At 33.9% G+C, this 26,904-nt stretch overlaps 3 protein-coding genes across 5 annotated transcripts in view; 1 reads left to right on the top strand and 2 right to left on the bottom strand.

Annotated features, from left to right (window-relative positions):
* LOC115455683 overlaps positions 1-5,274 on the top strand; it is a 138,362-nt gene extending 133,088 nt beyond the window's left edge. For all 3 annotated transcript variants that reach the window (XM_037436961.1, XM_037436960.1, XM_030184347.2), the window contains 4 exons: positions 270-445; positions 1,746-1,884; positions 2,728-2,833; positions 3,150-5,274. In XM_037436961.1, coding sequence (XP_037292858.1) covers positions 270-445; positions 1,746-1,884; positions 2,728-2,833; positions 3,150-3,345 — 617 coding nt within the window. In that variant the 3' untranslated portion in view covers positions 3,346-5,274. The remainder of the gene's footprint in view (positions 1-269; positions 446-1,745; positions 1,885-2,727; positions 2,834-3,149) is intronic.
* A 2,446-nt stretch (positions 5,275-7,720) lies between these two features.
* Positions 7,721-13,291, bottom strand: LOC115455640. Its single transcript, XM_037436716.1, has one exon. It carries the CDS (start codon positions 13,239-13,241, stop codon positions 12,720-12,722), a length of 522 nt encoding a protein of 173 aa, XP_037292613.1. The 5' UTR covers positions 13,242-13,291; the 3' UTR covers positions 7,721-12,719.
* Positions 13,241-24,855, bottom strand: LOC115455662. The gene is made up of 3 exons (XM_037436884.1): positions 24,846-24,855; positions 24,351-24,385; positions 13,241-14,157 (listed from the first exon to the last, which is right to left on the bottom strand). Exons 1-3 carry the CDS (start codon positions 24,853-24,855, stop codon positions 13,285-13,287), a joined length of 918 nt encoding a protein of 305 aa, XP_037292781.1. The 3' UTR covers positions 13,241-13,284.
* Between the last annotated feature and the right edge of the window lie 2,049 nt (positions 24,856-26,904).

Below are 26,904 nucleotides of genomic sequence, written 5' to 3'. Positions count from 1 at the left end.
CGTAATTATTTTATTTTATGTTGGGGTGTTCGGGGAGCTTACGGCTTTACAAAATATATAACTTAAATAACTATACGGCAATTACAAGCACATGTAGAAAAAAAAAAAATATAACAGTAATTATAATCACAATACCAACAATAAATTTAAGTTTAATTATTAATTAGATAATTATCTTTCACATTTATTGTAATAAACTCGATTTTATACTATTTAAATGATGCACTACGTATTTAATAGTCCAGCTCTCATATTCCTCTGTTCCACAGATGAGCCAGTATTCGGTCGCAACCTGGACGAGGTGTGCCCAGCGACGAGTCCGCGCGTGCCGGAGTTCGTCGTCGAGTGTGTGAGGGAGATAGAGAGCAGCGAGGAGAACATGTGCACCGATGGATTGTACAGAGCATCGGGGAACTTGAGCCAGGTGCAGAAGATACGGTTAGAGGTGCGTACTTATAAAAAAACAAAAACATTTATTCGCACAACCCCATGACACATTCAATTTACAAACGAAACAAAGAGACGAAAAAAAATATGTTATAAAAAAAAAGAAAAAAAATTAAACACATAAACAAATAGATAAAAATATAACAAGGAATAAAAAGTTCTTGGTTATATGGAGGGAGTGTGTCAAATACGGCCTAGCGAGCTTAAAAAAAAGAGAATATTCCCACCTAAAACCTTTAAGCTCTAAGGCGGTGGTGGTCACTAACAACAGGTGAACCGTATTCTCGTTAGCCCACTATAACAAAAAAAAAAATAGAAATTAGGCAAATAAACATCTTTTTAACTGCCTTAGTAGTCACAGCAGTATTTTTTTAAAGTATATTACGTTCTATATTGGAGAATTCTTTTTGACTACTGGCTGCCTCATCGTTTGAAAAGCAGTTATGTTTAAAAAAAATGAAACCAAAAATTCGTTTCAACGAATTTAATACTTATAACGCTCCGTCTCAGAGATGACAATCGTAGCTCCGTTCAAAGCTTCATAATTCTGCAGGTGATGATTAGTGGTAATACTTTTTGTGTATCCAATGATGCTATAATAGTTATAATCGAAAATTGCTAACAAAACAGTCACCACGCACTCACAGTCACTTGAGACTGAACCGTAGAACGTCGAAGGTCATGCAGAAATGACATCTGGATTTAGTGTCGATGATTAAATTGAGTAAAATAGCTAGTAAGGTTCACAATTGCTTTATTACTTCGACGCTCGGGTTATGATGTTTGAGTCGCAGCTCGGTTAAAAAAAAGTTGATAAATCAATTACAGTATTTAATTGGTTTTTTGTAAAATACAAATACAAATCAACATTAGTTTTAACAGCATAAACACGACTAACTTCCCGAGCCATTATCCGGCCTTTTATATTGAACTTGCCCCACTAATACATTTCTCTACAACTAGTGTCAACTAGTATTATCATACAACTTATAACTACCCAACAGATTGTAACAGAGGCGGCCTTTGAGGGAGGCGAACCGGGCAATCGCTCGGGGCCTCGCGCTTACAGAGGCCTCGCGCGGTGCCTCGCAGGACTGTTTTTACGTTCTTACCGACGAAACTGTTCAAACAGGGGAACGTTTTTTTACTCTGCCCGAGGCCGTCTGTTTCTTTTTGCTTTCGCCTGCTCGCGTCGTTTATGGCCGCCACTGGATTGTAATAAATGTTATAAGAGTAGACAATGTTTTTATAATTGTTTGCGTACATGTCAATCTACGACTTTCAACCATTAATTCCAGATCGACCAGAACAATCTGTCAGTGATAAAGAATAACAACGATATCCATGTACTGACGGGCTCGCTGAAGCTGTTCTTCAGAGAGCTGAAGGAGCCGCTCATACCTTACGCGATATTTGACCGCGTGCTCGCCGCTTGTTGTAAGTTAAACCATTTATGAAATTGCGATGTGTGATGAAATTTGAGGTGTAATCCTTGCGGGAATTTGACAGCTCGGTTACTTCAGCAAATAGTCCGTTCTTTGAAATCCATAAAATAGAGCCATAATGGACTATCCATCAATGTCGATGTATTAAATGATAAACAAACTCCCTTTATCACTGAAGGGGTAGACGGAGGTGCATCTGCTGCACCCACTTGCCAGCGTGATGTGATAGGGGGTGAGCCTATCGCCATATCGGGCAAAAATGACAGACTCCGGGCTGATAATGAGTAGAAAAATCCAATATCACTGCCCGACCCGGGATCGAACCCGAGACTTCAACACTGCAGTCGTATCGTAATTCAACTACGCCACCAAGACTGTATATTAATTCATCCAAGAATAAAATTATTGTTACTACCTACAGCGTATTACTAAAACTTATAAAGTTCTCTTTATTATTCCTACGTGTTGCACCTTTTCCGCTACAAATCACTATATCACTAACGATGCATAACATCAGGTAAAGACCAGCGCCATCAGTTAAAAATCTGATTAAAACGCATCATTATTTCCCATAGGACAAATTACTGGCGTAAAAAGTCTACGTGTTACTCCAGGACATGGTCTATCCGTGTGTCAAATTTCATCTTCGTCTATTCAGCAGTTTCTGTGTTAATTCTAATAAACATTTTTACAAACTTTCGCATTTATATCAGTAAAATGTGAGATTGATTTACAGCAACAGCAAACCCACGTACTATCTTTGTTTTCAAAAGCATTATTCCAAACAATATTTACTAATTCAATTGTCACATTCAATAAATTAAATCTTTTACAGCAATAAAGCCAAGAGATGCGAAGATCAAGGAGTTCCGGGACATCGTGCAAGCTCTCCCGCTCTGCAACAGAGATACACTCAAGTTCTTATTAGAGCATTTATTAAGGTAAGCACTGTATTTTTTTTTAACTAAACCCCTAAAATCAAGGCTCGTAATCATCGGTTATTTATTCTGATATGACAGGGGTCTAACCATAGCAATATTGTTAAGAAAAATAAGATATTAAAAAAAAATCTAACGCTCGACCCCAATATAGAAGTCAAGACTTAAGTAGTTGTTACGAGAAAAAAAATATTGCACAAATTTTTTAAGAGGTGTCATAATCCCAAGGACCCAGTATTATGCTTTTGCCAAGGTTCATAAACCCAATTACCATTTTATATTAATATAAAATTAACAAAAAAAAAAATTTAATTTTCAGGGTAACAAAATACAGCGAACGCAACCGAATGCATACAGCCAATTTAGCCATCGTGTTTGGTCCCACACTACTGTGGGCGCCGCCGGAACTAGCGCACAACATCGCAGTAGACTGCATACAACAGAACAACGTCGTCGACATCCTCCTGAACGACTTCCACGACATATTCGACGACAAAAACAAAAAGAAAGCGTGACTATGGAATCGCGCGTTCCGGTAAATGTATGTTATCTATAGCATTTTAAAACGCGTTCCAAATACAAATTTTGCACGGAGTGACTCAAACGCGTTCCAAATTCAAATTGACTAGTGGCGTTCCAGAGCGCGCTGTTTGACATTTTTAGCATTAAATGCTATTTACGCGGGAAAATAAATAGTATCACATTAGATTTATTGTGTTTAAATCGCATTGTGACTTGATAACTTATTGAAGCCAGTGGCGTATGATTTGTACACATAATGCTTTAGGAAATGAATATTTAAAAATAGTTATTAAAACACCTAGATCGTAGGTTAGCATATATCTAGCCTAACCTTAGACCTAAGGTTGTGTTCCTAAATCTACGTCGCTGGGTCCACACAGGTTCTGTGCGAAAAGAGATTGTACTCTCTGCGTATGTTTAAGTGATGTCCAAAAATGCAAATACATAAAAGTTGTTTTAGTTTGTACTTTATATTACTCTACATTTTTATTGCACTTTTCTTTTCGAGAAATTGTTGAAAATATTTTTATATATTTTGCAAATTACGCCATGAAAACAGCCTTTACAAGTCGTTAGTTAAAAAAACCACTGTATTCAATATTGTAACATATTTATTGTTCTCATTTTCAAAAAGAAACATAATTTATCGGTAAAGACAGAAATTACTGATCTCTATATTTACTTTTATTTATAACACAATAAAATTTAGACTGTATATTGTCATTTTCTTTCAAAATATAATAAGAACTACGAAGATATAAATTACAAATATATTATGTTAATGGCATAAACATTGTCATACTACATGAATGGGAATGTCCTGTATGTATGTGTCTTTGTGTTGTGATCGTGAAGCGATATACGTGAAGACTGCATGAGGCTCTACAAATAGTATATTTGAACAAAACTTGTCAACTGTCAAACTTGTAATCGATTCTTTAAATGTCATCGGATAAGAATCGTAATCGATTTAAACAAATATATTAACATTTGATTTGATCAACGTAGAGTCGAAATTAATTTCAAAAATGATTTTAAATCGATATGAAAACCAAACATAAGACAATAAGAGACAAATTTTGTTCAAAATAAATAAAGAGAATGTTATAAAGCATATATATTTATAGTACATAGAAGTGTAAAGAGATGTTAGAGTATGTAATATTTTAACAGCATTATTTTTGGGGCCAAATATGTATATAATGTGTCCTACATTTGTAGATTTAGGCTTCAAGCCAAGTGTATACTTTGTGCCTTACGATGGTTAGTTTTCATACAAATAATTGAAATAAAACCTATTTTTGTATTAAATTCAATGTGTCAAAAATTCTTGTTAGAGAAATTATTATGCCAATTTTGAAAAAAAACATTGATTTCTAAGTGTTTTCAAATAGTTCACATCGTTTCAAAACAGTTAAATAAATATTATGGTTGGGAATTAAATAAATTTCCTTATTCACCGCATAAATATAGACCTAAATTCAGATTAAAACTATTTAAGTGAATTTATTCGTAAAGACAAATTATTTTGTATGAAAACTAACAATCTATTCGAATTTGTAAATATTCATCATAGATGATAATTTATTTGTATAATGTGATACGGTCGGAGTTGTTATACCTAGTTTATTGTTGTAATACTTATAATTTAAAGCTTGCATCGCCGTCTAGTCCTTAACTCTACGGACTTCAAAATTAATAGCTCCCCCACGCGTAAACATCTCGTAGGCATGTGCCTCTGCCCACCCTATAAGATAAAGCGTGAATTTCCAATAAAATACTCAACGAAACACGAGTAAGCTAGTAACCAAAGTTTTTTATTTCGGCTGAGGTAGATTTTATGTCATATATCGTTGTGTTATAATAGTTATGCAAATAATGCTTGGACATAGTGAAGATACAAAATTAAATATGAGAACATTTGAGTGACTTTTATTTTTCCTGAGATATTTTTTCCTAAGTCTTGGGAATTATTCCCTTTTTATTCTATTTAAAAAAAGAAAAAGAGAAAGCAATTAATTTTGCAACAAACAAGGTACACAGATATAAACATTAAACACACAAGCAAAACAAACAAAAAGCAGTTAAAACTATGTTTGTTACACAAAAGGCTCCAACTCAGCAACATGCTAGCAATGAAGCCAGCGCTGATGTTCCAGTGGACCGTGATGTCACGGAGGACAAATAACTCTTAACAATAAACAAATAAAAATATTTAATCCATTTAAAAAATAATAATAAATAAAAAAAACGTACACAAATGATTTAATGACGACAGAGTTTGAATCATGCTAAACGAGAAAATTGTTTCTAAACAGTAACCAACAATTGTATTTTTACGGGCACAGCTAATTGATACCACAACACCTGATGGTAAGTGGAGTGGGGTCCAATAGAGATGATTACCCCTCGACACTCGACACAATTATGCCGGCCTGTTGGAACCGGATATGCACAGGCCGATCGTGGAACACGACATACTTACGTCAGCCATCGGTATTTGCTATCCGAGCGGATATAAAATTTATTCTCCCACCAGCAAATATCATTAGCGAAGCGTCCACACAATCAGATCTCTATCGGCTTTCTTTTTAGGTTTATTTAAGTTTGTCTTAGCTTCTTAAGGTAGTCATCAGTGGCAAAGCGTCCACACAATCAGATTCCTACCGGCTTCTCTTTTAGATTTATTTACGTTTGTCTTAGTTTTTGTCATCTAGTAAATTGGCAGCCATATGTTAAAGAAGGCAATGTTTTTCCCTCGGGTTACCTTTAAAAATTTTCACTATTTGCCACTGGCAAATATAATAAAGAGGTAATAACAACCCTATATAATAGAAGTGATACCTGTACAAAGGTAACGCTAGCTAGACTCAAGATACGGACATTTAATTGAACGATAATAGATACTCCATTAGGGTCGTAGGCGTAGCTTTTACCTAATGAAGTGAGACTGCTCGAGCACTTATATCACTCTATTAATAACTATACTATTTGCAAATAACTTTATATAACGTTGATCGGTTTGATTGTGTAGGTAAATCATATGTAAAATTCTCGGTACGTTTTTTAGATAAGTATTAGTTAAATATTGAAATAAAACTAAAAACTATTTAACGGATTTTATCGCGGTTTTTTCACGGGGGGTCACCATGAAGGCTGCAAAGTCTTCGAAACGTCGGGAGAAAATAATAATATAAAAAACCGCGATAAAATCCGTTAAATAGTTTTTAGTTTTATTTCAATGTCTAACATTCGCGTAAACATAATAAATCATTAGTTAAATATTTGTATCCGTCCGAGGTGTAAAACCCACTATAGTGGTCTACGTGTGTTGTGTTCTTGGATTAACCAGCGTATTAGTGGTGAAGGATAAAATTTTCCATAAGGGAAGCCGATACAAAATGTAGGTACTAATATAATTAGATTTAAGACCACTATGCTATAAATATTAATTATTTATTAGCTAATATAATTTATTTTAATAATTTGCTCACATAGTTCGCACCCTTAGAACTAAGTGACCTAACTTAAAATTTATATATTTTCTGATTTTGATGTAACGACCTTCCAAAGCATGATTTATAACTCGATGACCAGAAAATTACAAAATTATAGAACAGGACTATATAGAACAGGAGGAGGATTATAGAACAGGAGAATAGGACTGCCGAGACGAATATCCGCAGGTTCGAAAACCAAGAGCACACACCTTTGAATTTTCTGATATTACCTATGTGTGTATTCTTTGTGAATTATCGCTTGCTTTAACGGTGATGGAAACATCGTGATGAAACCTGCATACTTGAAAAATTCTCTAAAGGGACTTTGGGAGTGGTATACATATAATACAGCTAGGCTCTGCGAAGGCTGTCATGTCGAACGCACTGAGAAACAGTTTTTTTTTTATCATAGGCAAGTAACGTTTATGAATACGGGGCGTAAATATCTTTTCAAGGTGACAAGTACAGTGCTGGGAGCTTTAACTAAATAAATTAATTAAAATAAATAATAAGTTGATATATTTAATTGTAGCTTACCGTAATTAACTGAAGCATATAAGTGTGTTGGAAATAACTAAAATAATTCTATACTATGACAATTAAGAATCGAATAATAATATATATATATTAGTTATAACATAGTATTAGTGTTAACTGTAATTGATGTTATAATTTAGTTTAATAAATAAAGTTTGGATGGTGTTGCTATTCGTGGGCAGTCGTAACGATTACCATCAGGCGAACGGCTTGCCCGACTCTAAATAATTTACTAATATTAGTAGATATTCTTTTAATACCAACCTCCTTTTTCCACGTGTGCCATCTGCCAGGTCTTCAGCAAAAAGGATTGTCAAAATTAAACAACATAAATAATGCAATTACTGTACTCATCAACATAGAAGACTACTATTTGTTTACCAGCTAATATTTCATAATTTTTATGCAGTCTTATTTATTTTTTCAATTATTTCTCATCGGACCGATTTAATTACATTTTCGAAGGAATGTCTCTTAGTTACAGTAAAGGAAAGTAAGATTGTTTTAAACTAAATATTTTACAATTTAGGTTTACTGGTAGAGACTGAATTCGGATAAATAAATGTCTTACAAAAATTAGTCCATAACGAGTTATATTTACTTCCATTTTTACGTTGAATATTTATTAAATAAACTCAATACAAGTACGAATTGTTGCACAAAATAATACATTTATCCAAACTTGGTCTCTACCTATGGTTTAACAGAAACTTATTACTACTTGGGTACACGTCTTATATAAAATTATAAACTATACAAATATTACTTACATAACAAAATTAAAATATTAAATAACAATCCGATTTTAATAAGAGCTGCACTCTACAATTTAATATGCTTGCCAATAAAAAGTAAAAAAAAAACATTTATAAAACGCGTTCCTTTATCTACGCGTATTTTTTTAAATAAAATATATTCCCGATGAGATTCACATTAGGTTCAATAAAAATAAAGTATTTAACCTTAATTTTTTTCTAAAAATTTCGGGTATTACATTGAAATTTCGGTACAATTTTGTATCATACACCCTGTATTATTTTAAACAAAAAATACACACTCTATGAAAACTTTAATATTAAAATAGGTTACAAAACTATAAAAACAAAACGTAAAATATGGCTACGAAGAACATTGGCGGGAAAATGTTTCATGATCTATAATCTATGGAGAAAAAAAAATATTTGTCATAATTTGACTCGACAGGTCACTTTTAATTTTAAGAATAAAGTGTACAAATTAAAATTTTCTTTTAAAAGCCTTATTTTTATATTAGGTAAGATACTACCAAAATTCATAAAGAAATATCTAATACATATTTTTTTCAATTGATTGTTTTTTTTTTGTAAAAAATGCGAGATTTGAAATTGTAAATACTATGTAGATACAATGATAATTTTATATTTCAATTTAGTTTATTTCCACAGCTATACAAACAATAATTTAGATTCTTTTGTTGTGTATCGCCAATGTCCTTTCACATCTATTGTCGCTCATAATATTTCCACTAATACAAAAGCTAGGCTAGAATTAAAATTATGAAGCTCATGTTTACGTGAAATCGTATATTTAATAAATGGCACAATGACGTCACGAGCGTGGCACTTTTATAAGTAAAACTCTATTTTGGTTTTTGAATCTGCAAAATATTCACTTCGGAGCAAAGTTAGCTCTATTTGTATCAATATTTTTATATTTGAAATCAGAATACTATATAAATTAAGTTTTCATTTGTTTATCTAGTGACCTCTAAAGTATTTAATGCGTTATTGATAGAGGTAAAACCCTGTGAAATAAGACTGCTTAAAGGAAAAAACACATGAATGCATAGTTACCATAACACGATAGGTTGAATTTTCGACTTATAATTTTGCCTATCCAGTTATCTGTTATTGCGAACTTGCTCTAAAATTGATGCCAAAATCGAACCAACGGCTAGCGAGTCACCGGGCCATTTTTCTCTAACGTCTACGAACTCACATTTGACAACATGTCGTACAAAATACTCACGGATGTACAAATATATAAAAAGTGCATAAAATGTTCCAAAAACATATCTCACATACATATAAATGATTTACACCCACTCTATCCGAAACAAAAACAATGTTGCCTGAACCAAAATTTACTTACAATAAATTCGATATTTTAATTTAAGACTTTTTACTTCACTAACAAAATAAATGAACAGTTCAGAAATTAGGATAAAAAATTACATTCATAAATTTAAAAAATTGTAGGTACAACGAATGTCATTGTTTGCGGTGTCAAACATTATTTTTACATATCATACTTATAGATATTATTAATTAACATGTGGAACTAATATTTTACCAACGAGAGGGTATAATAAATCATTTATATTTATGTACATCAACGATCAATTGCCATCGCCCCTAACATCTAAGTGTGCAATCCGTCACAGAAAATATTCATAAAAAAACATGGAAGCCAAATAACTATAATAGATAACATATAAAATAGACAAGACTTTAATCGATCAGGGCCCTTATTCTGTATGATAGTGTAAACGCGTAACGCGGCCGTGTCATGTTATCTTCGAGAAATGTGCGTGGAATGGCATTCTGTAAGCCAAATTTCTATAGTCCTAAACATGATGCGTTGTGTTACGTGCTTGTTACGCACTGTCAAAATAACGTGCGGGATAGAGAACAAGGCCCCTGAGTTGAGTATTATATATGTCAAACAACATAACAGAATGACATTTTTCAATGATCCGTCCAATTTAACTCAATACGGTACCGGACTCATTTTTGTTCTTTACTATTATCAAATATTTACATAATATAAATTATAACACAGAAGGAATTATTAAAATCCGGTAAAAAATCAACAAGTTATAAGTCTTTGAATTTCGGTGGAAGGGGTAATTAACAAGAAACAGAAAAGAGACGAAATATCCACATGTGACGTCATCGGGAATTACGACGCGTGCGAAAAAAAGAGATGAAGCGATATCCCCACATCGCGCCCACTTCTGCACGTTACAATATTTTAAATATGAATTACTCGCTCATCTTTTAACCAATTGTTATGCAGTTTTCGCAGGAGTGCTTCTTTTTCGTATTATTAACCATTACATATAGAATAATGTACACAATCAAGCATAGGCCGGTCCCCTGTTGAAGTATCAAGAAAACCAATCTTAAAAATTTCATTCGTCATTGTTTATATAAGGCAGCGAAATAAATATATTTTGTGTGACGGATTCCATACAGCAACAATGTATTAGCAAATAAAGTAAAAATCTACTTGTATATAATATATTCACTAAGTGTATAAGCTCTATGACCTTACGAGTTAAGATGATACAATTATTTAATCCGAAAAGAAATATTGCAAATGGTCAATTTCGATTAAGGAATTAATTCGTTATTTGAATATGTACAAAAACGGACCAAGAGTAAAAAAAAATCATTTGGCATTTATCTGATACCATTGCAATACTTCTTTTAGATTTTAGTGTAAACAGTATTTTATTTATTAGAATTACATTGGAGTAACATTTATTCAGTTAGAAAACAAAAATTATCACGCAACAGTAATTATACTTTTGTGTTATAATGTTTGTATTACCTAAAGTATGTTTTGATTATATTCTAGATTAGCTGCATACTTTGGAAAAATATAACAAAATAATTAATGCGCCTCATATTACTTAAAAATGTCAACTTCAAACCCTAAAGCGAACTTAAACGAATATAAAGGCATTTAAAACTTCCACAAATATTTCCTTTACACGAATACCGTAATTAAAAAGTTGTAACAAAATTACCTAATCCTCAATTAGCTAACACCGGTTAACTTTGCCCGACTTTTTAGAGGGTGAAATTCTAATTGTAGTATTACTTTACTTTTTATAAGTTTGGTTTTTAATTTTCTATTTATATTTAATTGGGCAATATCATTGATTGTTTAAATTTTAAATTGTTTATTTGTAGAATTACGGTAATATCTAAAGAAAAAACTAATCGATAAAGTTGTGTACCTTAAAAAATGTTCATAATAAACAAATTAAGTCTAATCCTGCAATCTACATAAACGTAATTTGTATTTAAAATAAACTTTCTGTAATATAAGAAAGCCTGCGTACTTACTTGAAGAATTTTCATTGGATTTGCTGTTAATCCAAGGTGAAGGTAAGGAGACGACCTTGTGCGTGTCACGCGATATGTTAATATCCCTCATCTGTCGGCTTTTTATTTCTAGTATATTTTGATTAGTTTTGATAGTTTAACGACTGGTTTACCGCTGTTTTAGTAAGCGATCCTAATTTTTTTCAATCCATCGCGAAAATGAACCAATCAGAACAAAGGATTATGCTTCAAATGACTTATTTGATTGGTTTATTATCTTCAACGGATCGTTTTAATGATTAGGATCGTTTATTGAAAAGGTTAGTGGTAGGTATGAAATTTGGTTCGGTTTTAGGCAATCGAAGTTGAGCTGAAAAATATAACAGCTTCCAATATTTGTGGTGACGGACGGAGATAGGCTCAAAAATATAACAGTATTAGATTAGATTTTATAAATATCAGCTTAATTTAAAGAAATAGAATTTGCGAATAATAATTTGAAAATCCTTTTATTGAAAGCATTCTTCAAATAAGTTACACTATTTCACAAACAACATATTTGTTGCAACAAAACCTACGTCAAAATATTTATTTCTAATTCCCCAATATATCTTCATATTTATATTCGAATTACAGTTAGATAGGGTTATTAAAATAATTACCAACTAATTTTGAGTTATTTTAAAAAGTTAAATACAAGTTTTGAAGTCCGTTAAAGCTCTTCGATGTCAACCCATTAATTATAAAAAATACAATGATCGGTAAAGGTCGAAATTCAATAGCAGTAATTAAAACATCATTACTACAATGATCGTGGCTTTTACATACAATTTACTGAATTAGATTTTTGTAATAGATAAAAATAGAAGGAACATTGGCTTCATAAATTCGATACAACCTGTTTATGTTACAATCTAATTATTGTAAGAAATTATTTTACGTTGATAGGTACTAGCTTTTTTGCTAAACACGGTTATGTTGCTATATGTGAAAACAAAATTATCAATTAACGTGCAAAAAGTGTAATAAATGTTACTCCAGTTTCCAATAACAGTAACCGCGTGCTACGTATATGTCCAAGCGGGGTTTGCACAAATGAATCCACAACTAATTAGGAACATTTTAATACAAAAGAAACGTAACATGTCCTTAATCATCTAAATAACATTCTAATTTCCATACTAAAAGCACAATCAGTCTGGCACCATAATTTCCAATGCACTAATTAACGCGGTGCTATATTTCGTCTGAGTCCGACCGTATCGAATCGTAGTTCGAAGTCTTGCTTCTCAACATCCTGAGGAAGGAGCCGACCGCGAATATTGTCCTCCTGTGCCGGTGGAAAATACCCTGGTACAGCGCCTCTCTCAGCGCCTTCCTGTCGTCGGTTATTGATGTTTGCGTGCTCAGCGTGATGTCTGAGTGGGCTCCAACCGCCTTCTGATGCCTTAGTCCCCCGTGCTTCTTCTCCAGCGATTTCTGGTTCGGTAAGCTCATAGTAGATTCTATTGAAGAGTTCTTCGTCTTTCTTAGGTTAAGTATTTTCTTTCCGGATGACTGGGTCTCCGATGATGACCGTACGGGGGCCAGTTTTGATCGGTGCAGTGGGTTATTCGACCCTTCAGGATGGACCATTATCTCGACGGATTTCTGGCTGACTGCGCTCGACCGAGTCAGTGTTCGCTGTGAGGTAGTCGGCTCCGCTTTCGGCACCCGTTCCTCTGCCGGCATAGGCTGTTCCGCTTCTAAAGCAATCATTTTGTTATTGTGTAGTCGATTGTCCAGATTGAATCAAACAAGGTCACATCATTGGTGGACGGGACTCGTCAATAATATCAATGGAGGGCACGGCCAAATGGATCGCTACGTCTGTATTGTCGGGCAGGTCGTTTTTTGTATAATTGTCGCAACAATTGCTGAAGGTTATTGTCGGCACTTTACCATCACTGTCTATTTTGACAGAGTTCAGATTCTGCGTAATGCCGTCCACGTTTTCACCTTGTGAGTCGTGTTGGTCATCGGAGTTTGCGCTCATAATCGGTGCGAGCCATTCCTCCTCGATCTCTGCTCTTTCTACATCAGACGGTCCGTAATCATCGCGGTTGGGGGAGCAGCCTTCCCCTTGAACTGTGAGGCCGATTAGACCGGCCAAGTTGACATTGAAGAGTTTATTTCTTCTGTTTACTCGGTTGCTCTCGTCCGCGGCGGCCACTTCCTCAGTAACAATGCGATCAGAAATAGTCTCTACTTCCTTCCTTAACGCTTGGTCGTCCTCGTAAAATTCGGATAAGTCTTGCAAGTTCTCGAGCCACTTGTTACCTAGTAAGCTTGTGGGAGGGCACGCGTTCTGCTCGTCGACAGTCGCTTGGCGATACTCGTCGATAAGCGGCTGGAGGGACTCCTCGTGCTGCCGGAATAAGTAGTGGTAGGCCTGGCTCACGGCGTACAGCGAGTAGGCGGAGCGGGGCCGCGGGACCACGGATGCTGACGGTTTGTGAGCGGCGCCGCAGCCGCGCCACACGTGACGCCTGCTCCGCTCGCACAGTATTGCATTAGTATTAAGAATCCTTTCAAAGTCTGACACTTGTTCGGCTTCCCTGATCTGCAACAACAGTTTGTTCTCCGTCTCTTTCCCGCAGCCAATCGTGTGACACAGTCTCTTGTTGTCGTCGACCTGTTTAGGAGGATTACGAGACTTAGACTTATTATCGATCCGCTTGCATAAATTGCGCGTCGGTTTGGAGGTTGAATGCCTAGGTTTCGGATTGTCAGCGTATTTCATGGGTATGGACAAGGTCTGGACCGAGACCGCGTACGGGGTTTTGTCTACGCGTTTATTGTGGGGTTTGACGTTGACGGTGACGTTAGATTGCCTACGTTTGGTATCGGTGGATGGTTGGCGGTGGATGAATTGTTTGTCTGGGTATCTGAGGCGGTTTGGGTCCGCGCTGCGTACGGCTCGAACATATTTGGAGCGCGGTCGTTCCGCTAAACATACACTTTTAGCGCGTAGAGGCACGTCCTGCGTTTCTTTGAGGTTCGAAGCCAGTTTTTGTTCATTCCGAGCCGTCATGAATGCGCGCGGACGAGCGGCGGCGGTGTATGGACCGCAAACACTGATTGCAGTACGCTTTCGATACAGAGTGAGCGCAAAAAGTAATTTATAGCGGTGGCGTGCTAGCCGTGATCGATTTTGACGATTCACGAGCTGAAATAAAGATGCGCATAAAATTTGGCGAACGTTCAATGCACGGGTATGAGCCTTACTGATTTCGTGCTAGTTTTTTTCGCATGTTTTCATTTATATCGTTTTTTATGTGTTCGGAAGTTTTGTTTGCATGCGTGTTCAATGTTTTGATAAATGGGGATTTTCCTAATGTTGCGTGACAACATACCAATAGCAGAACAGATAAGATGATTCTTCATCACGGAATAGTTAAATCTAACTATAAACTGTCACCTAAACATTTAACGACAAATCTAAATAATTGACGCCTAATTGAAATTAAGAATACTTTCAGCAATTATTATCAACATTCTTTTTATATTATAATCATTAATACTTTTAATAACTAACCTTCATAAACACAGTAAGGCCCATTGCATGTTATTCTGTATATAAATATCATTTCTATTTTCTATTAGATATATTTCTTTCGCGAAACAGCAGTATAGAAGCCCTATCTTGTGCCCGAAATTAAAAAAAACACAACAAAAATGGCGGCTCCGTGTATACCAACTCGCATTACACCATAATATTATTGAACGGAAATAACCGAATATAAATTCATATTATTATGCATTCCAGTAAAGATACGTTGAAATAATAATTAACCAGAAATGGCAGATGCAATGAGCGGTCAGTTTAAGTCGGTCAGATAAATTCAATTTAGTTTATTTCAAAATGTTCATTGGTCTAGTCATTAGTGGCTCATTGAGATAATGGTTCAGGATTCGATTCCCATGTTAGATGATTTGCTATGTCTAAAATTGCATATAGGCAAGCAGATATATGTGAACTGTACAATATTTCTTATCAAATAGGTTTATGTACATAACAATTTTTTTTAATTCTATTCTATCGTGGAGTCAATATAGCATTGTGCAAAAATATTTAGGGTTTGTTTTCATAACCGTTTAATTAGTGCGATCAACCCACAATGAAGTCAACTTGTTAAATCATGTAAGAAAAACACGAAGTAATTCTCGTCCTGGGAATCGAACCTTGGAACTTTCAGTCTAGAGCCCATATGCACTGCCATTAGACTGCTATGTAATAAACTTATCGGATAGCTAAGTATACTAATTAACAATTTTTCTTCAGTGAAGGCTATAATGTAATCATTCATCAGACCTATAGACAACCCTTAACTTTTTCAAACATTGAACTATAACCATTAAAAAAAATATATTCGAATATTTTATAAGTAAGTCCGTCTACTGTGTTCATAGACAACAAAGAAGTTTAAATTTACGTTCGAAATTCTAAACCATTTTTAAAGTGGAAAGGAATGATATCGCATTGTATAAGTCTTCTAGCGACGATAGCCTAGTTGGGTATGGAACGGTCTGCTGAGACGAATGTCCGCAGGTTCAAATCCCAAGGGCACACACCTCTGACTTTTCTAAAATCATGTGTGTATTCTTTGTGAATTTATCGTTCGCTTTAACGGTGAAGGAAAACATCGTGAGGAAACCTGTACATCTGAGAAGTTCCTCTATAGGAATTTCGAACGTGTGTGAAGTCTACCAATCCGCACTAGGCCAGCGTGGTGGACTAAGGCCTAATCCCTCTCAATAGTAGAGGAGGCCCGTGCTCAGCAGTGGGCAAGTATATAATACAGGGCTGATATTATTATATTATAAGTCTTCTAAATTTAAAATTCAAAATGGTTCCTAAGGCTGGTTGCTAACAAATTGCTGTTGAAGTCGAAGTACAGTCGAAAGGCGGGCGCTACGATAATAGCTCGTAGGTACATTTTTTTTGTAGAATTAAATGTAAAAACACTAATGAATAAGGCGAGGCAGGGGCGCGGCGACGGCGCGGCGATAAATGCTCGCAATGATACTCTTTCTGTATCCATCATTTTTACTAATTTATAAATACTACAAGTATGTAGATATTGGGTAGACGCATAAATATGTACACAAAGAATAGACACGTAGACATTGCTGAACGGATTTGGATGAAATTTGGCACACAAACAGTAGTTTGTATTTACTTTACGCACCTTTAGACTAACCTTATAAATCCTATTTGCATAAAATCTGAGGTGCACTGCATTCTTTGTATGACGTCACAAATTTTAATTTATTATAAAAATAAGACAGTGACCTTACTATATTTATTAGTTGCAACTGAAAATTATTCATCGACAATTTTGTATATGATTATTAGCAGGCCTGTTTGAGTCTCTTTTTTTTGGCGCACGCTAATTCTTGAAAGTTGTATGTCCATGATTTTTTGACCACCCTCCCTTTCTGTACCTTTTAAAGGCAATTTTTGTCGATATTTTTTATATTTCCTTTGGTTTTTATGTCCCTGCGTGCCCCCATAAAAAAACCCTGGTTATCTGTAAAATGGCTAGACTCCTGGGATTTGTTTTTGGGGTCACTGCATGTTTAGGAGACTTGTCAATGTTACATGATCATGCTCTAACAGACTTCTGATAAAAACAATTTGAATTTAAATTGAGTTAATAATAGTATGAAATAATTTTAGTTGATGTTAATCTGATATTGGTCGTACAATTTTACTTTTTATTATAATCCGCGACAGCTTGTGAATATTTGTCAAAAGTAAATGCTAAACCCGGTGAACAAATTTTGATGAAATTTTGTATAATTTGGTCATAATATAACGATTCATATCAAGTAAGTCGGAAAAAAAATATCCCTATAATACGGGTGACAGCTTGTGAATATTTGTCAAAAGTAAATGCTAAACCCGGTGAACAAATTTTGATGAAATTTTGTATAATTTGGTCATAATATAACGATACATATCAAGTAAGTCGGAAAAAAAATGTATAAAAAAAACTCCATCACGCGGGCGAAGCCGTGAGCAAAAGCTATTGAGTTTATAACTATCTTAAGATGCTGTCTGTTATGTTACAACGTTTGCCTGATATCGCACTTCAGAGCGAAACTGAGTTGCATCCATTGACGTAAATTCTATAGACACCGACGTCCGTGTAAACTATTTGTTCAAAATCGGAACTAAAATGGCAATCAAAACGTCACAGTTATAACCTATTTATTTACTTGAACAACAAATAATTTTATTTATTTGACTATTATATTTATTTAAGTCCAAGTTTACACTTTAGACTCGAATTCTTGTATCATGAGCGCCACTCCGTACACTACAAGCTGTCAATATAGACCATACTAAAGTCAGTTTGAATGGATTGCAGTTCAATTCAGTTAAACACAGTGAATGTTCGGAACACCCAATCTAGTACGTAGTACATATATATCGATGGTTGCATCTATTTATACAGTATTACATAAACTTTGCAGTTAGTAACCTGCCTTAGTTGATAACGTTCAGAGACAGGCGCGACGGGGCGACACTAGCTATATTTTATTCAACTTCATCGATTTATCGACTTATATTATAATTTATGAGGCGTTTCTAATTTTATCGATATGGTATATGTTAATTATAGAGACAAAGTAACTGTATTTAGCCTAAAGAATGTGTGTAAGTATTTTTGGCATACTTACTTATTTATAAATATTTTTATCCAAAATTTTATTTATATTTGTTTCACATACACTGGCTTAATGATTAGGTATTTATTATCTAGCAATATAGATTTATTTGTTCCGAAATAATCAACAGTTAATGTTTGGTTGACTGTATAATTTGAATTACGTACGCGGTCCGACACCACTTCGAGGTCCTGGGTTCATAATCAGGTACGGTACAATGGTATACATTTTCAATATTTTGGTATACATTGACCAAGAGTCAGCAATTTTTACCTCATTTGGTGACAGACTCATCCCTAAGACTTGGGACGGGGCACACATGGCATAAGTCTCCTGCACCTTTGCCTACCCTTTCGGATATTAAGGTACAACATATTTTGTTTAGACCGGCTACCAAGCAAGCCTAGAACACGGCGTCGACGTCAATGTCGATTATATCTGTTGCGATGTTTAAAAATATAAATGCACGTGATTAATCATATGTACGCAAGAATAACAGGAAATTTCATTTGTTTGTACGCTTTCTTGTGATAATGTAAGAATAGATGTTGTTTATCTAAAGTTATATAAGACTGTTTTATAACTAGGTTTTGACTGCAGCTCCGCCCGCGTGAAACATTTTTTTCTATATAAAACCTTGCCTATAACAGTCAGGAGTAATGTAGCTTCGTATTAGTCAAAAAAAATCAAAATCGGTTTAGTAGTTTCTGAGATTAGTCCGTTCATAAAAAACTCTCCAATTGTATATATTAGTAGAGCTTTTCCCGCCCTCACACCCATCACTACAACTCCTGTAAGTCAGGATCGGCAGTGGCACGTAATCTATGATATATTAGTATAGATATCGACGGGTAAGATAATTTAATTCAACGTTATTTAGTTACGACATTGAGCTTTATAAATAAAAAATTAACTGTTTTTTTAAAACCTAATCTGTTTTTTTTTAAAATATCGCTTTGGTCAGCCTGTCAAGGATAGATGTAAAATCTATATTATACAGTAAACAGTTGTTTTTTTTAAAACGCACTGATTTCAAAAACAATGCTCCGTTTGTGAATATTCTTTATAAAAGACACATTATCACTTAATGCTTTGACATATATAGAGTTACTTACACGCGAATAAACTGACTAAATCTAGATTTTCCTTAATAAACTTGAACTGGTAAATAGTCCAGTAAGAATGACATAAATTAATTTAAAATGAAATTACCTATCAACAAATCTCATATAAAATATAATTATTTTTGTTGGCAATCCTTAACAAATAAAAAAAAATCTAAACTTTTACCTTTAACATGGACAGAATGATCAAAGGTTCCACGACCTGATCGACGAGGTCGACTATCGTGTATTTTTAACACCAGCCGTCCTTCAAATGGTCAGATTTGCCCGTCATGTGCAGTCACCCCAAAAACAGATCCCAGGAGTCTAGCCATTGTACTATAATAACCACGTACAAAACTGTTTATTATTAATTTGATTAATTTTTAGTTGCAACTAATAGACACAGAAGGGCCACTGTCTTATTTTAATAATAAATGAAAATTTGTGACGTCATATAAAGAATGTAGTGCACCACACATTTTATTCGATTAAGATTGTCTAACAGTGCGTAAAGTAAATAAAAAAATACTATTTGTGCGCCTAATTTAATCCAAATCCGTTCAGCAGTATCTACGTGTACTTATTTATGCCTCTACCCAATATCTAAATAGGATTTATAAATTAGTAAGAAATGTGGTTAGAAACCTTTTAAGTCAGAGGCCTTTTCCGTCTACGGGGGCATATCCGTCTTTTTACAATTATGGGCGCTCTAATCAAAGGAAAGCTTTGTTGGCTGTATAAGTAAATAGGTGATTTTTTGACTCTCTTACCTATATTGCTATCGAAGCTGTTTTTTTGGATAGAACGCCCGTAATTGGAGAGAGACGGATTTGCCTCGATAGACGGAATTGGGCCCTCTGACCTTAAAGCTTTCATCTTTTTGTAGTAAATCGATGGCTCCTAAGTTAACTGTCGTATCTGGAAAATGGCGATATTCACTTTTAGCATTCGTTATCTAGGTACTGTTTATCAAAGTCTTTAGTATTAATCAGACTTTGTATACAAAAGAGTTTTATCAAAAAGACAACAATAAAAAAATAAAAATACAAAGGATTCAATGGACAATTGATGACAAAAATATAAATTGTCTTTAGTTTATATAAGCGACTTTATCTAAGTAATAATTAAATATTCTCATGTACCGTGACTTATCATAAGTGCAACTATGTTCGCCTACGTGATGCATAAAGGATAAAAAAAAACCTTTACATAAATAGTTAATAAACGAAAACAATCTTTAAAAATCTTTATTTACTAACTTTTTTAATGTATTTGGTAATAAACAATACCATGAAAATGAAACATATAAAAGTGTACATCGCAATTTATTCAGATATGATAGTTTATTTAAGAGCCATTGAAATATTATTTGTTAATCTAAATTACTATCTTGAAGAGATAAAACTTAAAATCGTAAATACATATGACTTTGTTTACATTCGCATATTTTATATTAGTTCTTGCGTCACTTGTTACTAGGTCAGTGGCCCTAAGTCATTAAAAAATATATATTTATTAATGTAGGTGAGTGCAGGTCGCAAACGTCCGATCAATGGAAAGCCATACATAATTCATGGAAATTGTCTATAAATAACCGATCCGTGTCGATGACATGTGCATGCTGTATGGATTTATAGCTAGGTAAATGAGTTTCTAAATAAAACGCGGGGTCTTCGCCGTTTTACGTATTTGGGTGTGAGGATTTCATTTTTCAGTTTTAAGGGTATTAAATATAAATATTCTTTTTTATTGCTTTGAATAACGAGACGAGCTTGCTATTCGCCTGATGGTAAGCGATACGATCGCCTATAAACCGAAGAAACATCCTCCAACACCTTTAATTACAAAGTATTGTTTGGTATTCCACTGCGCTCGCCATCCTGAGACAATGTTAAGTCTTATTATGCCCAGTAGTTACACTGGTTACAATGCCCTTCAAACCGGAACACAACAGTTACTAAACACTGCTGCTTGGCGGTAGATATAGACATTGCGGTGGTACCTACCCAACCGGACTCTCACATATGAGAGAACTACCACCAGTAAATATAACTCCTAAATCTTAAATATCTGTGCCTTATGTACACTTCCAATAGTAGCTATTCAACTAAATTAGTAAGCAATAAGTCGTAAGGGTCCCTAGCAGTGGTGTCCATATGATCCAATTCCTGCCGGCATCCATTCACGTGGATTTTATATAGAATATAATTATGCATATTAGTGCCTATATGTTGTGTCGGGTTTCACAAATTTCACCTTTTGCCACTACAGACTTTTATTAAGATACATGTTTCAAAAACTATGCTACAATCATATGTGGATAACGGTGTAGGTTATTCATTTGACTGTATTCAGCATTATATTTTGTTTTGTTTGTATTTTCTTAAATGTATAACCGTTTGTTTTCCCTAATAAATAAAAAAAGAGCTTATACATTCCATAACGTGATAGGAGACAAGTCTATCACCATATAGGACACAAAGACGGATTCCTAGACGGATATTTTGACGCAAAATCGTAATATCTTGGATATTTTAATCGCAAAAATGATAGATTTACAAAGTTCTAAATGGTACTGTACTGCACTTATCTGTTAATATATAAACGATTAATTAATTATACAAGCATAATTAAAAGAGTATTATTTATACTTTATGAAACGCTACGTTTATATAAGGTCAGTTTTACATCACGTTACGTACATACAATGAAACTACATATTCCTCTTTACCTATGCTAATATTGTGCCAAAAAACATCCATGAATAACAAATATTTTCGCCTAAAATCCCGGTTTTGGTCTTCAAATTTTTTTAATCATTTTGTAGTCCGAATATGGTATGAAATATATTTCTAACTGAAAGCACGATGATACCGCTCCGACAAATTCACGTGGTAATTCAATTAGTAAGCATACCTACTTAAGGTACCTAAGGTATCCCTTAGGGCGCGTAAAATTAAAAATACGATTTATTAATATTTATTTCGTTCAAAATTTACACGTTTATGTTTCATATCTATAGTTAAAAGAAGTTATAAAGACAAGTATATTGTTTTATTTATTACCGCTATGCGTAAATTCCCCTGTATAATTCCGTATATTTCGCATAGGTATTAAGAAAATTTCGCTTTTGACTTTACATTTGTATTTTCAGGTAAATAACAGTTGCTTATAAGTAATAATAACCATATTACTTAAAATATAACTCATATTACCTCGCGCCATTTTAATAAAATAAGCAAGTTTTAAATAATCAGTTAGGCCAGTCTAAACTTAGTTCACATTCGCAAATGTTATAGTAAATTAAATTATAAAAAAACCTAGTCTTTATAAATTGTTTTTTTACAAAGGCCCGTGTCCACCAGTGGGACAGTATACGTATAGTACAGGGCTGATTTTATATAAAAAGACAATTTGGTTTTAAACACTCTGCGTTGTGTCATATGTCCAACAGTGGCATCAAAACATTACATTAGTCTTAATTAATATTGAATTGTGTATCATTAGTTATCAACGAATAGTTTCGTTTTTAATTTGAATACAATTTACAAAATTCGATTAAAATAAGCGGGAAATACCTACGAAGATAAAAAAAAGTATTTATGTTGAAATTGTATAATTTATAAATTAAAATATCGCAAATAAATATTGTATTTATAGGTAATTCGTTTTATTTAAAGTAGAGAGGTTATTGACCAGATAGACGTGGTAACATTGACTATATTCCCAATATACCCGTTAAAACAACGAATGATTTGTTATTAAAATATATAGCAGCTATTAATCTAATTTAACAAGTAAAAAGTTAAATATTTGTTTACTTTCTGGTTGGAATAACGAATTATCTTTACGTTTAAACTGTTACAGAATACTTGTAAATAGTCGTAAATATCGTCTAGAAAAGATACATTCGTCTGTCGTGAGGATTCAGGTTTTTTAGTCTCGTTAAGTTCTGAGAAAAAAATATATTGGCTATGGTCCAAATTAGGATCGATATTTAAGAGCTAACTGATTTGTTATTGATATTATTTACTTTATTTAAATCATAGCAGGGGAAACTAATTTGTTATTGAAAAAATATTTTCTTTATTTGATAGTATTTCGTACTATGAACATAGTACGGCAAACTAACACATACGTCTTATGCTATTACGATTTTAAAAAAAAGTATCGTGCAGTAGTAATGAAACATTTTACTTATTAAAAAAATATTGGAAATACGTTTTTATTGTATATATTTAGATAATAGCTTTAGCACTAAAATATTGTTTATATTCATGAATGCGATTATATCTGTAATTGTAATTTAAAATTTTTAAAAGGCCTATTTATTATTTTAAATCGTAGTCACTTTGTGACTGACGGTATATTAAATTGATGCACTAGTCGTAAGAAAATAGGAATTACGTAAGAATATCTGGTATATTTAGATTTTTATATCGCAGCGTATGATATTGCGCGTTTAAATATTTGTACGAGGTCATCCCGGGCATATTACACAGAGAGGATAAAACGAAACAATATTTATGTAAAACGCAAACGTTTTAAGTTAAACACAATGAGAGAAAATTGTTAATGCGCACTTAAATATCGTATGAAGATTATAAAATTAAAAAATAGTCTGTACAACAAAATACTGGGGTTAAGTTATAATGAATCTGACAACCGTTTCATCATTTTTTAATATTCGTAATGTTCCTAACATTAATATTCCACAGCGCATAAAAATAAGAAAATCAGCCAGTCTGATTTGAGTTTCGACCTCCTTTCAAATCGGTTTAAGTTAGCATGTTTCACTTGATTAATAGACTTGTGATGATTTAACGAAAAATGGTAAAATAAACGTCGGTAAGGCACCGTGCCAGGCACTGCCTCGAAGTACACCCGAATCAATAGCTGATAAACTCTTCCGTAAACAACTTTAAGCATTCAACCTCCGTGCACAAAACCTCTTTGTTGCTATTTACCGCGAAAAAAGAACTGTCAAATTTTGAAAAACGAACGCTCCGTAAATTGCTATCAATTAGTGACCTATTTAACTCACCGATGTATAATAAAAAACGATTACACTCGAAGGCACTATTATTCATCAATAAATATAAAAAAAAACACTTCCACAACACGTTACGACGGAGTCTGATGTGGTTATATACAAAATTAACACACTGTTGCTTGGAAAATCAATAAGTCCGCCATACTTCAGCCGGATGGCTCAGACTCGGCAGTTCATTCAATACTGCGAGAAGGCATGCGTACATCGGCACGGGACGCAGTGACGCCGAGCGCGGGAAAGAGCCGTTTTGTTTTTTAAATGTGTCGCGGACGCTCCACTCCCGTTTTAATGACTTTATGATAAGATATGACACAATAAATATTAACTTAAACTGAGAACACGTGTATGCTCTCTGTAAAGAAAGGAATCTTATTTCGCCATTCATTAGAATTGCAACAGATTTTACCGAAATTAGTCAAGTATGAATTTATTTCTCATATTGAGCGATCCGTACCTTAATTATTATTTATTTTAATGTTACAATACGCCATAACATATTTGCAAACACCACTTAATCTATTGTGATTTAAAAGATAGAGGTCGTACTGATGTGACATAAGCAACGTCTCTTTGCAAAAGGGTTCCTTTCGGAATGGTACCCTATACTATGTTCAAATAAAATGTAAAGAAATGCGTTTTATACACTATATTTCTTTACAGACCTATCAATTGTACAGTGTATAAACTAATAATAATATCAGCCCTGTATACTATACTGTCCCACTGCTGGGCAAGCGCCTCCTCTATTACTAAGAGGCATTAGGTCAGTCCACCACGCTAGCCTAGTGCGGATTGATAGACTTCATATACCCTCAAAATTCCTATAGAGAACTTCTTAGGTATCCAAGTTTCCTCACGACGTTTTCCTTCACTGTTAACTGTTAAAGTATATAGAGCTAATTTAAAAGGTTGCAAATATTTGTTTATATGAATTTATAGATTTCTAAATATGGTATAGAAAGGTTAAAAAAACATTTAACAACACCATTTAAAAAACATTTAACATTTGGCAACATTACTACTTATTACAATGAGACTAAAGAAACAAAAGCTCGCTAGAGGTGAAACCGCACGCCTAATTGTTCTGACAGCTCGCGTGTTACAACAATTAGCTAATTAACACATTACCTAAGTTAGGTACCGACCTAGCCTAAAAATTTGAAATTTAGGCTTAATTATAATGAAACATGGACTTGCAACATAATTCTACTTTAAATTAGCCATTACAAAATTAGCGTCGAAAAAACAAAATATGGCGGATCATGTTCATCTTATTGTATAAGGATTTGAAAGTAGTTTAATTATGTATATGTTTATTCTCTTTATTTAAAGATTTTTTTCTTACATTTTTGCATATATATTCTTTAATAAAAAAACAGGCATATAAAAAAATTTATGACCCTCCGATAGCGAAGCTCAAGAAGACCCAAGCCACCGGCGTTTAGGGATTCAAAGTGAGGAATCTCCTCAAAATGCGCGCGGTGTCCAACAATACTGCTTTCTGCTTCTGTTCTGCGATACAACGGCCAATTGAGAGCTTCTGAAGATGTTGGTCGAGGCTCTTTGGTACCCATGCGCAGAAACGACAATGGGGACAATAATTGTAGAGTCCACATCCCACATGTCAGTAACCTCTTATACCAAGTGTTAATATTTAGATTTATTTATTTATGTATATTATTATTATATAACATTTATACACAGAATAGCAGTTATTATTTTTATATCTTTAGGTATTTAATACAGGACTCTACCATGCATATTTTACATTAATACCTAGTAAATTTAAAAACGTAGTAATCAAAGCGCCTAAGTTAAAAATTGGATTATGATAGAACAGGCATTAGCTTCATAAATTTCTGCTAATATATGGCGCTAAGACCGATAAATTTTTGATGCATTTATCTGCCTACCCCCTCATACAGGCGTGAACTTGCAAGAACAGAGCCACTCTATCATAGATAGGTCGTAATGTCAAAGTCAATTCTACTTATTACTTAATCCAGATAGGCAATAACTTGTCGGTTACAAATGGGGCATTAAAGTAAATTTATTGATGAATCTGATTTATAGACGGGCACGTCTTATTGTTAAATCATTTTGATTTGTTAATGTGTAATGAGGTAATCATTATGGATAAGGTAAGCACAAGACAGTGGAGTGGAGAACACGTGGAGAGGCCTATGCTGAAAAGCAAGACAATCAAGAAACCGGTGTCTAATATGAACATTATTACTTACATAATATAATTTTGTAAAAATAGATAGTTGACAATAAATAATGCGGTCATAGCCTAGTTGGGTGTGGAACAGACTGCCGAGACGAATGTCCGAAGGTTCGAAACAAAAGGCACACACCTCTGACTTATCTAAAATTATGTGTGGATTCTTTGTGAATTAAGCCTCGCTTTAATAATAAGGTAACATCGTAAGCAAAGCTGCATATCTGAGAAGTTCTCTATAGGAATTTTGAGGGTTTGTGAAGTCTACCTATCTGCACTAGGTCAGCGTGGTGGATTAAGGCCTAATCCCTCTCAGTAGTGGAG

This window comes from Manduca sexta, chromosome 9, assembly GCF_014839805.1.
Source record: "Manduca sexta isolate Smith_Timp_Sample1 chromosome 9, JHU_Msex_v1.0, whole genome shotgun sequence".
Classification (NCBI taxonomy): domain Eukaryota; kingdom Metazoa; phylum Arthropoda; class Insecta; order Lepidoptera; family Sphingidae; genus Manduca; species Manduca sexta.
Note: the sequence above shows the minus strand (reverse complement) of the source record. Positions and strands in the feature narration are given on the sequence as shown.

What these genes read in the sequence shown, in the direction of transcription:
- LOC115455640 (XM_037436716.1), bottom strand. Translation starts at nt 13,241, where the DNA reads ATGATTGCTTTAGAAGCGGAACAGCCTATGCCGGCAGAGGAACGGGTG.
- LOC115455662 (XM_037436884.1), bottom strand. An exon ending in TCGTTTTTTATTATACATCG is followed by an intron (nt 14,158 to 24,350) that starts GTGAGTTAAATA and finishes CCTCCTAAACAG; the next exon opens with GTCGACGACAACAAGAGACT.